The sequence below is a fragment of the Betta splendens genome, chromosome 13, assembly GCF_900634795.4.
Source record: "Betta splendens chromosome 13, fBetSpl5.4, whole genome shotgun sequence".
NCBI lineage: Eukaryota > Metazoa > Chordata > Actinopteri > Anabantiformes > Osphronemidae > Betta > Betta splendens.
The window spans coordinates 1,094,259-1,107,139 of NC_040893.2; the positions used below are offsets into that span (position 1 = coordinate 1,094,259).

At 41.5% G+C, this 12,881-nt stretch overlaps 1 protein-coding gene across 6 annotated transcripts in view; it reads left to right on the plus strand.

The window, feature by feature from the left end:
• Nucleotides 1-8,799, plus strand: part of pipox (pipecolic acid oxidase) — a 41,888-nt gene extending 33,089 nt beyond the window's left edge. For 2 of the 6 annotated variants that reach the window (XM_029171484.3, XM_055514225.1), the window contains 3 exons: nucleotides 1,482-1,631; nucleotides 7,170-7,245; nucleotides 7,532-8,799. In XM_029171484.3, the coding sequence (XP_029027317.1) occupies nucleotides 1,482-1,631; nucleotides 7,170-7,245; nucleotides 7,532-7,662 (357 nt within the window). In that variant the 3' untranslated portion in view covers nucleotides 7,663-8,799. The other 4 variants (XM_029171485.3, XM_055514226.1, XM_029171486.3 and 1 more) reach the window with 4 other exon arrangements.
• Nucleotides 8,800-12,881: the final 4,082 nt, after the last annotated feature.

Below are 12,881 nucleotides of genomic sequence, written 5' to 3' on the forward strand. Positions count from 1 at the left end.
TTGCCTGAAGATGCAAGACATAAGTCATGTTAATGTGGTGTGTATTTGCTGTTTTCACGTGGTTTGAATTGCTTGTGGCATTTTGTGATTATAATTTATCCGCTGAAGCAAACCATGTTGTCTTCAGTATATAGTGTTTGAGAACCGCAGCCATTTTTACAATGCCAACAGCGCCACCTGCTGTAAATGAACGAAATGAACGAATGTCTCGAAATGGTTCATTCACTTTACCGTTTGAGAGTTAAAGATCCGAGTCAGTTAAAAGAATAGTATAGTATATATAGTATAGTATAGTAAGATTTCTTTTCAGCTGCTGTAACCTCAATTATGGTAAAGTTAATAAGAAATGGTCAGATAATGGTCAGATTTTGGGGAACAACTATTAAATTATCAATTTAAACCCAATATGTCAGGACAAGATCGAGGGTATGGGTAAAAAGATAAGTGGGTTCATTTACATGTTAAGTAAAACCAGTAGTGTCTATTAATGAGTTAAAAGCAGTGCTGAGACAGTAGCTGTCAACATCTACATGAATCCTAAAGTCTCCCACTACAATGACTTTATCTGTGCTAAGAACTAAGTCAGATAAGAATTCAGTTACGAACCTTAATATGGAGCAGGAGGATGGTAAACAATACAAAACTTAACTGGCTTCTGAGTCTTAGAGTTTGGCTGAGAAATGCTCAGAGTGAGGCCCTTAAATTAGTTGGTAGGCAGAGCATTTGTCTGGGAAGCGGTAGGTTGCCTGTACAAACCCACCAGATGTGGCCACATCGTACTAGCTCCCTCTCCGATTCTCTCCGGGTGCTCCATGTGGTTAGCTTAATGGTTTGTTTGTCTATGTGTGGCCCTGCAACCTGTGTACCTCGCCTCTCACCCGTAGATAGCTAGGATAGGCTCCAGCAAGCCTCCGCAACCTCACATGTAAATAAGCGGTTAGGATGGACAAATCAATAAAGTCTGGCTTATCTTGAATTCAAGATGCCATCTCTTCTCATCACAGTGTTACAAGAATCTACAAAGCCCACATTGTTTGCAGGACACCACCTAGACAGCCAGTGGTTAAGGCAGCTAAACATGCTGCTACAGCTAAACATTGGGGAGGGGTCCAAAGGTGGTGGAGGTGATTGTGGGAACCCAGAAAACACAGAAATACTGTAGCTTTGCTGTCTCCAAACAGACACAACTCTATCGCTTTCCCTGGAAATCTGTCTGTTTCAGGGCTTTACACTACATTTAGGTTAAATACTGTTATTGTTGGTGTTCAAATAAAGGTATATCAAATTCCACTATGTTGTTAACCTCTTCGTGTTTTGTGTACCTCACCCCCCACAGCCTATACACACACAATTATCCTAAACTGTCATATTTGTAGTATATATTAACATTACCCTATTTTATAGCACAGACAAATGATCCAGTAACCACACAAACTGAACAAAGTTGGCCTACTAATCTTCATATTTGTAATCCTATGTAGATTTGTTACCATATGGGTAAAGAGACAGACCCAGACCAGAGAGACAAGCAGACAGACAGGTCTGATATTGACATCCTCCAGCGCTTTATTCGCCGTTGTTTACCTGGCCTAGTCCCTGAACCTGCAGTCGTGGAGAGCTGCATGTACACAGTGAGTATCGACTCATCATATTCAGTATATGGTATTTAGAAATTTAAATCTCATTGAATTTTAATGTGACTTGTCTACATTGTGAACTATAAAATATGAGACTATACAGGATCAGTCAAATTACTGGCAAAGATTGACAAAAACCTGAATAAGTTGTTTTCTAGTGGTTGTAGTTGTGCCACGTCTTTTATATTTTGTGTAAACGACCAAAATAAGCATTGTAATTCTCTTTACAGCGATCGTTGATCGTGACTGTTTTAACTCTATGACATGACGCTAGGACTCAGATCTACAACCCAATATTGCTAAAACATGTTTGTTCTTCACATTTTGTGTCTGATTGAAACTGCAGAAGTGACCACCGAGTTATTTCATCACTTTTAATATCTGCATGAGTCTTGGGGATCCATGCACTAAATATAATAAATAAATATTAAATAATGAAGAGACGCTGTTTTTTCAATAATTAAAATTGAAAGACTGCTACCACTGAGACTCGAACCCAGGACGAGAAACTTTGCAGCCATGCTTCTTATCGACTAGACCACCTAAGACTTAATAATTGGCTGTTCTACAACAGGCTATATAAGACATTCAACTACGATGTTTTAGGACCAAAAGTGGGAGTCAATCGCCATCTACAGGCCAAAAGGACGTAACACACTCCCTCACAGAGTACTGACAAGGTGCTGACGCGTCGGACACGAAAGCAAACCACAGTGGGGGCTGTCACTTTTAACTGCTGCCACTGTAATGTGTAGCTGCCTTGTTAACACACCCAAAATCTTACTTAAGAAATGACCTGCAAAAAATAATATATAAAAAAAACCTCCCTTCTCACCCCATGCGGGTGGTCTCATCCGTTTTTCAAGCTCGGGCCCTCGCTTGCGGGTTCTGCGCAGTATCCTTGCTGTTCCTAGGACTGCACTTTTCTGGACTGAGATTTCGGATGTTTTTCCAGGGATCTGTTGTAGCCACTCCTCCAGTTTGGGGGTCACAGCCCCCAGTGCTCCGATCACCAAAGGCACCACTGTGGCCTTCACCTTCCAAACCTTCTCCAGTTCTTCACTGAGCCCTTGGTATTTCTCTAGTTTCTCATGTTCCTTTTTCCTGATGTTGCCATCGCTTGGTATTGCCACATTCACCACTACGGCTTTCCTCTGCTCTTTATCCACCACCACAATGTCTGGTTGGTTCGCCATTACCATTCTGTCAGTCTGAATCTGGAAGTCCCACAGGATCTTGGCTCGCTCGTTCTCTACCACCTTGGGAGGTGTTTCCCACTTTGACCTTGGGGTTTCCAGTCCATACTCCGCGCAGATGTTCCTGTATACTATGCCAGCCACTTGGTTATGGCGTTCCATGTATGCTTTCCCTGTCAGCATCTTACACCCTGCAGTGTGCTGGACCGTCTCAGGGGCCTCTTTGCACAGTCTACACCTTGGGTCTTGTCTGGTGTGGTAGATCTGGGCCTCTATGGCTCTGGTGCTCAGGGCCTGCTCCTGTGCAGCCAGGATGAGTGCCTCTGTGCTGTCCTTCAGCCCAGCCCTTTCAAGCCATTGGTAGGATTTGTTGAGATCAGCCACTTCAGTTATGTTCCGGTGGTACATCCCGTGCAAGGGCTTGTCCTCCCATGATGGTCCCTCATCCAGCACCTTACCCTCTGTTCTCCACTGCCTGAGACATTCACTCAGCACGTCATCTGTCGGAGCCTTATCCTTGATGTAGTTATGGATCTTGGATGTTTCATCCCGGATAGTGGCTCTCACACTCACTAGTCCTCTGCCTCCTTCTTTGCGGCTAGCGTATAGTCTCAGGGTGCTGGATTTGTTTTTCTCCATGCATGGTGAGGAGCTTTTGTGTCTTAACATCTGTGGTCTGTATCTCTTTCTTTGGCCACCTTCATGTCTGCTATTGTTCCTTCTGGGATTGAGACCCCTTCTGTGTGGATTACCTTGCCTCTCTTTGTCACCATCCTCCACCCCAAATCCAGCACCCTGAGACTATACGCTCAGGGACTATACGATCATGGACCACTGTACCTCCCCAACTGTCTCCAGCAGAACTGTGTGTCTGTCTCCCTTCCTCTTCACCCTGTACACCTCAGACTTAAGGTACATCTCAGAGTCCTGTCACCTCCAGAAGTTCTCTGATGATTCTGCTATTGTGGGATGTATCCAGGGTGGTGATGTCACAAAGTATCAGAGAGTGGACAGCTTTGTGGACTGGTGTGGACAGAACCACCTCCAACTGAACATCAGTAAAAAACTAAATAGCCGGTGATATACTTTAGGAAATCTGGGAGTCCTGTCCAATAAACTGGACTGGAAAAAGAACTCCTCAGCTGTGTACAAGAAGGCTCAGAGCAGGATGTACTTCCTGAGGAGGCTCAGGCCCTTAACGTCTACAGCACCATGCCGAGGATGTTCTATGAGTCTGTGTGATCAGTGTTGTTTTACGCTGTTGTTTGCTGGGGCAGCAGCATGTTATTTTTCATCCGGGCACTAGACTGCCTACGGAGCAGCCAACACTCAATTTGGGAGGACTACCTACGAGGCAGTCGATTCGTACGCTGCCTTACCTGATCGGCTGCCATTGTTCTACTAACGGGGCCGTTACCTGTCTGTCAGAAGGAAGCACAGAATTTTGTGTGAGCCTGTGTTCATCAGCCCTGTCACAGGCTGTGCTGTGGTCCTCTCATGGAGACATGAAAACACACAGCAAAAACACTGGTACTGTGGGGCCCAATAGGGTCCAATAGGTCTGAGGTCTGTCAGAGGGAAGCACAAAATCTTGTGTGTTCCTGTGTGTTTCTGTTACAGGAAGGAGAGCACGCCCACTTGTATTCAATGCATGTAAATGAGTCTGCTCAGCCACAGAGCGAGTGAAGCTGCTTCTCTCAAGTGCTGGAAAAGGCCACATTGGAGTTCTGACTCTGTCAGTAAAAATTATTGTATGTTTCACTGTGGAAAAAAAGACATAAAAGTAAAAAAGTTGCAGGTCTGCTCCTGTGTGTTTCTGTTACAAAAAGGAGAGCGCGCCCACCTCTATTCAATGCATGTAAATGAATTTAACAACAACAGCCTAGCCAGAGTGACTGGAGGATTGTTGCTAGCTTCATAGCTCAGTTGGTAGAGTGCTTGTCTTGAGATCTGAAAGTTGGCGGTTTGATCCCTGGCCTGGGCAATCGTCAAAGTATTTTTTTTTGCTCTGAAAAGAGCAGTAAGTAATTGAAATGTATTTACTCACTTTGTATTATTAATTTTTACTTAATTATCCGCTGCTTCCAGGGTTTTCTGTTGTCATGTTTACTTAGTGCGTGTTTTTGGTTGGGTCACATGCCTTTTATTTTTTGCATTTGTGTAAAAATGTTTTTTTTATTAACAAATGTCCCAAAAGAAAACACCTCAGGTGTGTTGATGTCTCTCTGAGATGGCAAAGTGAAACAGAGATTCACACAGGTTTGGTTGAAGTTGGTCAGCTCCCCCCACCACAGCTCCCCGCTCCCCCTGTGGTTGCTCTTTTACGTAACAAAGGGAGCAATTCACACCTGAGTTAGGATGTCAGGTATACCTTTGCAGACTTTTGACTGCCCTTTAGGTTCATGAGGGGAGAAAAAAAATCCAGGCATGCTAGTGCTAGTGGCTAAAGTTATATTATACATGACTGTGTGTAGATGTGTTAGCATTCTTCTTTTTAATCTTGCACCTCTAACTGTGACAGCAATCAATGCATGCAAAATAATTTCCTCTCTGGGATAAATAAAGGCCTTTGAATCTTTGAATCTTGAATAATTTTTATTAACTTTTGAATTTACCATAATTGACCTTGCAGCAGCTGGAAAGAAATCTTAGTATAGCAGATGTTTATCTGAAAATGCTGTTGCAAAATTCAAACAGATGATACCATCATCTCTTGCCCCATCCTCTTGTAGCTAGACAGAGGGGAGCAGTCACCTTAATCCTTATGAACGTGTTGATTGTCTTGTAGATGACACTTCAGCTTCTCTTTGCATATAATTTTAGACACAGTGGCTCCTCTGAAGAAGAAGGCAGTGAATCAGAGGAGGTTAGCTCCGAGGTATAACTCAGAGATCCACAGCCTAAAGCACAGGACCAGACAACTAGAAAGACAGTGGTGTTCCAACAAAATAAATGTAAACTGCTTTGCATGGAAGGACAGTCTAATAATATATAAAAAATTATTTTGTGCTTGTGATGTGTCGTTCGTGAACAATTCTTTCAATATGAACTAATCTTTTATATGACTCGTGAACGATTTGTTTATTATCATGCAGTACCTTCTCTCGCCACATGGCAGCATCTGCATAAACTCAGTCAGCAGGACAGGAAACAGAAATGAAAACGTTGATTCCACTGATTAAACTGGTATGACTATGTACTCAATTTGTCCAAGTCAGTTTCAATTCAATTAAATTGTATTTATATAGCGCCAAATGACAACATAATATAAATTATTGAATAGAAATGATTCATTTTCAATGACTCACTGAAGTGAGCGTCCTTCCTAAGGCATTCGTTCTTTTGTCACGGGACAGTCAGGCTGCTCAGGCTCTGTGGTGTGCAGCAAGCGGTCCAGTTTGTTCGCAATTCATTTATACGGATTCTTACGGTTTGTTCTTTCATTCATTTTGTTCCGCTGTTATGAGTGTTGAGTACTACGACCACGTTTAAAAACCCCACAAGAGGGCTACAGCAGGGTTCTGCTCTTGGTTCTATTCTGTTAAGTCTATACATGTCTCCTCTAGGTGATATTACATGTATTAAGAAGCATTCTATACATTTTTTATTGTTATGCAGATGACACTCAGCTATATCTATCTTTGGAACCAAATGAAACAGATCAGATCCGCTGTGTCTTTAGAGAATTTAAAATTCTTTTTCTTGCAGAAAGCAGGACTAAAACCTTCCTTTTTGATAAAGCTTATAGTTAGAGATGGTTCAGGTCAATGGGAACTACTGCTAGTCACAGGAACCATCTCTTACTTAAGCTGCAATAGACATAGACTGCTGGGGGACTTTATACAATGGCGTCCTCTTTCCTTCTATTTCTTCTGTCCAATAGCCTCCCATCATTGTTCCATGTTTAACTAACCTTGTCTTTTTCTCTCCAGTAGTTGTGCCCCCCCCTCTCCTTCACTTTGTCCTCACGTACAGGTATCATTAGACTCTGAGCTTTGTGTCTGTGATGGGCAGCTGTGGATCCAACCATCCTGCCTGTGTCCAGTCCCTGGTCCAACTATCCTGCCTGTGCTCTGTTGCTTGTTTTTGTTGTTGCTGTGCTTTTCTCTCTCTGTCTATTTCCTCACCTCAACCGGTGAGGGGATATATATATATATATATATATATATATATATATATATATATATATATATATATATATAAAAATTAATTAATTTGAAACTGACTTGGACAAATTGAGTACATAGTCATACCAGTTTAATCAGTGGAATCAACTTTTTTAAAATTTATGTCAAGTCATTTTGAAATTTCTTCTTTTAATTTCTTCTTTTTACAGTTAACACCTGATCATCATTTTGTGCTGGATTGTCACCCATCCTACAGTAACATTGTAATTGGTGCAGGATTTTCAGGTACAACAATAAAGCATCGTTTGGGCCCCACCATTTGGGGGTGATCTTAATGGGTGTGGTTCAATTTAATTTTATAGTGTAGTGTATTGTGTCGAGCCATTCACACTTGAACGAAAGTTTGGTAATCCAGAGCCCGCATTTGTTTATGTATAGGTGCCACATTTAGTGCAAAATGTTTAGGTATCAAAAAGGATATGCAGGGGTGTTCCCTAACTAGTATTCAGTTCTCTATAAACTCTATTCTAAATTTATTTTTGATTGTAACAACTTTTCTTTTATGTTTTAGGTCATGGCTTCAAATTTGGACCTGTGATTGGCAAGACTCTATGTGAACTTAGTCTTGGACAAGTGCCGTCGTATGATCTTTCACCTTTCCGAATCAGACGTTTTCAGGCAATGAGTAAATCAGCTCTATAAATTTAGAGAGCTAAGGTAAGAAGTTTAACAGTAGCCTAGAAAACTAATTTGACTTTTCTGAAAAATTTGACAGATTCTTTTCGTAATGTAGCACAAAGTTGTTAGATAGTCAAATAAGAATAACTGCATATGCGTTATTTTTTAGTTTATTCCATTCATGTTGAAACAGAATCACTCATTTGCCAAAGGGGGTCACGGTCAATACATTGTATCAATATTTTGCAATTTTCCTTCAAATTTCCATGCACTTTCTATTTTTATTTTTATTTGTGAAAAACCACAGATGTGCTAGGAGAATTTGTTCAAGATTATACAGGTTTTTAAATAAAAAAATATATCTTTATTAAGTGCACTTTAAGTGAGGAGAAGTATTTTATTATTATTATTTTAATATTATCCTAAACTTTATGGGGAGCCAATGCAGAGAAGCACGTAAGGGATCAAGTAAGGGAGCTACAATAGTCCAGTCTAGAGGTGACAAATGCATGGATTAATTTATCATGACTCTGAGAAATTATGATTCAAATTTTTTGCAATACAGTTCTATGATTTAAAGGACAAATTCTAGTCAAAGATGATACCGCAGTTCAATATGAAGCAGACCTTATGGCATCCAAGGTAATTATCTTACTAAATAAAACAACAAAAAAAAACTACATACTGTGTAAGTTTGACCAATTGATTAGTTTTATATAGTTTTATAGAAAGATAGAATATAAACACTAAGCACAAAACCCTGCTTAATTTCATATGGAAGTTTTATCATTAACATGAATATGCTGGAATTTGTTCTACAAATAAGATTCTAACCATCCCAGTGCTGATCCTTTAATTCCGGTCCTATGTTCCAGTTTTTGTAGTACAATATTGTGATCTATTGTATTGAATGCAGCACTAAGACCTAACAGGATTAGAACAGAAAATAGACCATTGTCTGAAGCTAAAAGAAGATCATTAGTAACTCTAACCAGAGCTCTTTTTTGTTATGATGTAATCTAAATCTTCACCAGATATCTTTACATAGGATATTTTTATGCAGGTGGTGTGGTGAAAATTTCCCATAAACAAGCATGATGCAAGCAATATAAGAGAGTTGTCTTTTGTGTGATTTATTATAAAAATAAAGGAAAATAAAAATAGTGGGGAAAGCAAATCAAAATCATGGATGGGGAGATCAGTGCACACACCACGAAGGTGTGATGCAAAGAGCCCACGATCCTCAAGTTGCTTCTGCCTTTTAACCCCTTTCTCTGGCTCTGGTGGAATGTCTCTCTGCAGCAATGGAATTGTTTTTGCCACCTTATCTCGCTGTGAGTGAGAATGTTTGCATTCTCACTTCTGCATCGTCATGTCTTGTTATCCAAAGGAAGGAACACCGAGCTTCCAAAACAAGATGCATTCGCTTTAACAGCCTTGGGTCTGGTGGGGAGTCAGATAGGATGGAGCCAGAGTCCGGGTGTAAAAGACAAACATATATCATAAATGACAACTGTGTTGGATAAGAAATAGCACTAAGGCAACATTTTTTCATTACATACTGTTCTGCCTAGTTTTCCACATTGCCAATTTGACCAATCCAGATAAAAAAATTAACCAACCCGAGTACCAGCCTGTTCCTGGCAACATACTTTAGCCCAAACACAAGTAGAACTGAAATAAACTGGAAACCCAAACCTAGGTACCACCTCTCTAATAGCAAGAACAGCCCTGTCAGCCTACTACAGTGAACAAAGAGGTGCTGAAGGTTCTCTTTCCCCCTACAAAAACGACAGCCCACACCCACGCTAGGATCTATGTGTGCCAGATACCAGTTCTTTGATATAGTCCCATGCGCAACCCTTCTTGAGGTCCTATGTGTGCTTGTACACAGAGGGTTTGTACAGGGACTGCCAACATTCTTTGCGGGGAAAATTCTGGGCCAAAGCATGTGGTCCACGTTGACAGTTTACAACCCATCAGAGATCCTTGGGGCACCACCTTTATAGTGTGGGTTCTTTTTGCCCGCGTCCTCCAAAACACTTTGTGGCTTGATAGCTCATTGGGTCAAGCACAATTTGGCAAGCAGAAGGTCCTGATTTAATCTTTGTCAACTTTTTATTTTGATCTCACATGGTCTCTGAACACTTTCATCCTAGTCACCAAACAGGACAGGCACAGACTGCAGCACGTGGTCCGGTCAGCAGAGAGGGACTAAGCTTCCTTCCGTCCAATACCTGTACTGGTTCAGACTCACAAAACAGGCAGCAAGTATCACTGCTCATCCCACACACACACAAACTGTTTAAGCTCCTCTCCTCTGGCAGGTACTACAGAGCTGTGTCCACCAGGGCAACCAGATACGGAGTCAGTTTCTTCCCCCCCGTCTGAGCTAAACTCGTCACTCACACAGAACAAGAAGTCTGTGTAATAACCCTATGTGATATAGTGCGTTTTAAATTTATGTAAATAATTGCAATAAATATGTAAATATTTAATGCTTCATGCTAGTAGAAAGTACAAAAAGACACATTCAGACCATATTCAATTCCTTTTCGTCCTGTTCAAACTACGCACCTTAACGATGCCAAAGAAGAGGAATCTGTGGGTTGAGTGTAACTGCTAGTTTAAGAAACTGCATGGAAACCAATGCCAGTATGTATGGCCACAAAAATAAAAAACTTAAAATAAGTTTTCCTACCCTAATGAGTCGTAATTTCTCACAGAACATGTCACACAGCAGCTAATTTTTTTCCACATAATTAGTTAATTATTGTTGCAAAAATCAATGTCTACTGTATATCGGTCTGTGCATGAAGTGCAATTCATTTTTCATGTGTAAAATGAAAATTGAATAATAATAATCTTTTTATGCTGTGTTTCGTTTCCATAAGTCGGTAAAACACATTCGCGATATACTGATTTACTCATTCTTCTTTTCTCTACTTTCAAAACGAAATAAGAAAAAGGGAAACCGGGGGCGGGGCCAGTCGCCGGACTTTCACAATAAAACGCCCAAGAGCATTTGAAGCGCAACATCGACAAATATTTGTAACTCTTGAAGGATTGCGGTTGTGTTTTGACACACAATGAGACACATTGTTAACATTAATCAACGTAACAATTATTTATTTAGCCCGTCTCCGTGCTGACGCTAACTGTCAATTATGTTACGCCACATGGCGTTTGCCATGTGCTAATGACAGGTCAGTCAGCTCGCCACCGTCAGGTCACTTACAGAATCACCTGCCAACAAAGCTAAGTTTTCGGGGCATCCTGCTTCATTAGACTGCAGCGACATCACAACCTTGTCGACACCTGATGAGGAAGAATTTAGGGCATCTGCTGTGTTCTGGTGATTTTCAGTTTATGATGAGACTGAAATCGCGTCCTCCCGCTTGGCCGGTTGATGCTCTTATGCCCAGGAAGACGCTCTAATGTTGTGCCGATCTTTGCAAGTATTCTAAACAGTGATTTATTACAGTTTATTGTGGCTGTTTAGACATGCTCCATCATTGGACTCCCTGTCTCAGAGTCTGCTTTACCTGCGGGAGAATAACAGCCACTCAACCTGCCTCACAATAACTGAACTCATTGTGAGCCATGACTGCCCTAATGTGCATCGCATCATCTTTGTGAGGCAGATTCTGTGGTAAAGTGTGTGTGATCAGATGATCCGTCACGCAACATCAAGGTGTTACTGTATGTACAGAGCAGATGAGTGCCTGAAGAGCGTCTTTTTATTTTCCACCACCCACCTTCGGTATTGGTTTAGTAGTCATCATACCTGAGAGACTGGTTCTACATCAACTGCGCTGCATGGTGAGCTCAGCAATGGATCCGCTGCAGTTTGCCTACCAGCCTGACATCAGAGTAGAGGACGCCATCAGCTTCCTGCTGCATCGTTCCCTGGCCCATTTTGAGAAGCCCAGCAGCACTGTGGATACTGGACTACTTCACAAACCGTGCCCAGTTTGTGAGGGTCCAGGACTGGTGTCAGCAGAACCCCCTTCTAATCAATGCAGGGAAGACCAAGGAGATGGTAGTGGACTTCCGCAGATGTCAGTCTACACCCCCTCCTCCAGTGAACATTCAGGGAATGAACATCCAGACAGTGGACTGTTATAAGTACCTGGTTATTCACCTTAACAACAAACTAGACTGGACTAACAGCACAGACGCACTGTACAGGAAGTGTCAGAGCAGACTCTACCTACGGAGGCTGAGGTCGTTTGGAGTGAAAGGGAACACTCCTGAGGACCTTCTATGACTCTGTGGTGTGATCAGCCATCCTGTACAGTGTAGTCTGCTAGAACAGCAGCATCACAGAGAGGGAGAGGAAGAAGCTGGATAAGGTCATTAAGAAGTCCAGCTGTGTCCTGGGCTGCACTCTGGAGTCAGTGAGGGAGGTGGGAAACAGAAGAGTTCTGGCAAAATTCACATCCATGCTGGACCACGAGTCTCACCCACTGCAGGACACACCGTCTGCCCTGGAGAGCAGATTCAGTGACAGACTGATGCACCCTCGCTGTGGGAACGAGAGATTCCGCAGGTCATTCCTTCCTGCTGCTGTCAGACTTTATAATGAACACTTATAACAGGGTGCACATTTCTACCACACTGCCGCACACACACTACATCTCCAGAGCAATGGCACCAGTCACTTTAATATCTCACTCACTTTGTTTGGTGCAGTCACCTTACCTCATTGTTATATGTACATGATGTTGACAACCTGTGGAGTTCTAATTTCTTATAATTATTATTGTGTTACTTCTTCTGTTTATATGTCTGTGCTGTTGCAACATGGTAATTTCCCCATCGCGGGACAATAAAGGTATTCTATCTATCTATCTATCTATCTATCTATCTATCTATCTATCTATCTATCTATCTATCTATCTATCTATCTATCTATCTATCTATCTATCTATCTATCTACCTATCTACCTACCTACCTACCTACCTACCTACCTACCTACCTACCTACCTACCTATCTATCTATCTATCTATCTATCTATCTATCTATCTATCTATCTATCTATCTATCTATCTATCTATCTATCTATCTATCTATCTATCTATCTATCTATCTATCTATCTATCTATCTACCTACCTACCTACCTACCTACCTACCTACCTACCTACCTTGCATTGAATATTTTATGCGCATGTTCCTATGATAGTAATGTCATGTCTTAATCCTGTTTCCGGTTTTATTTTGAAGCACTTCTTGTCTCA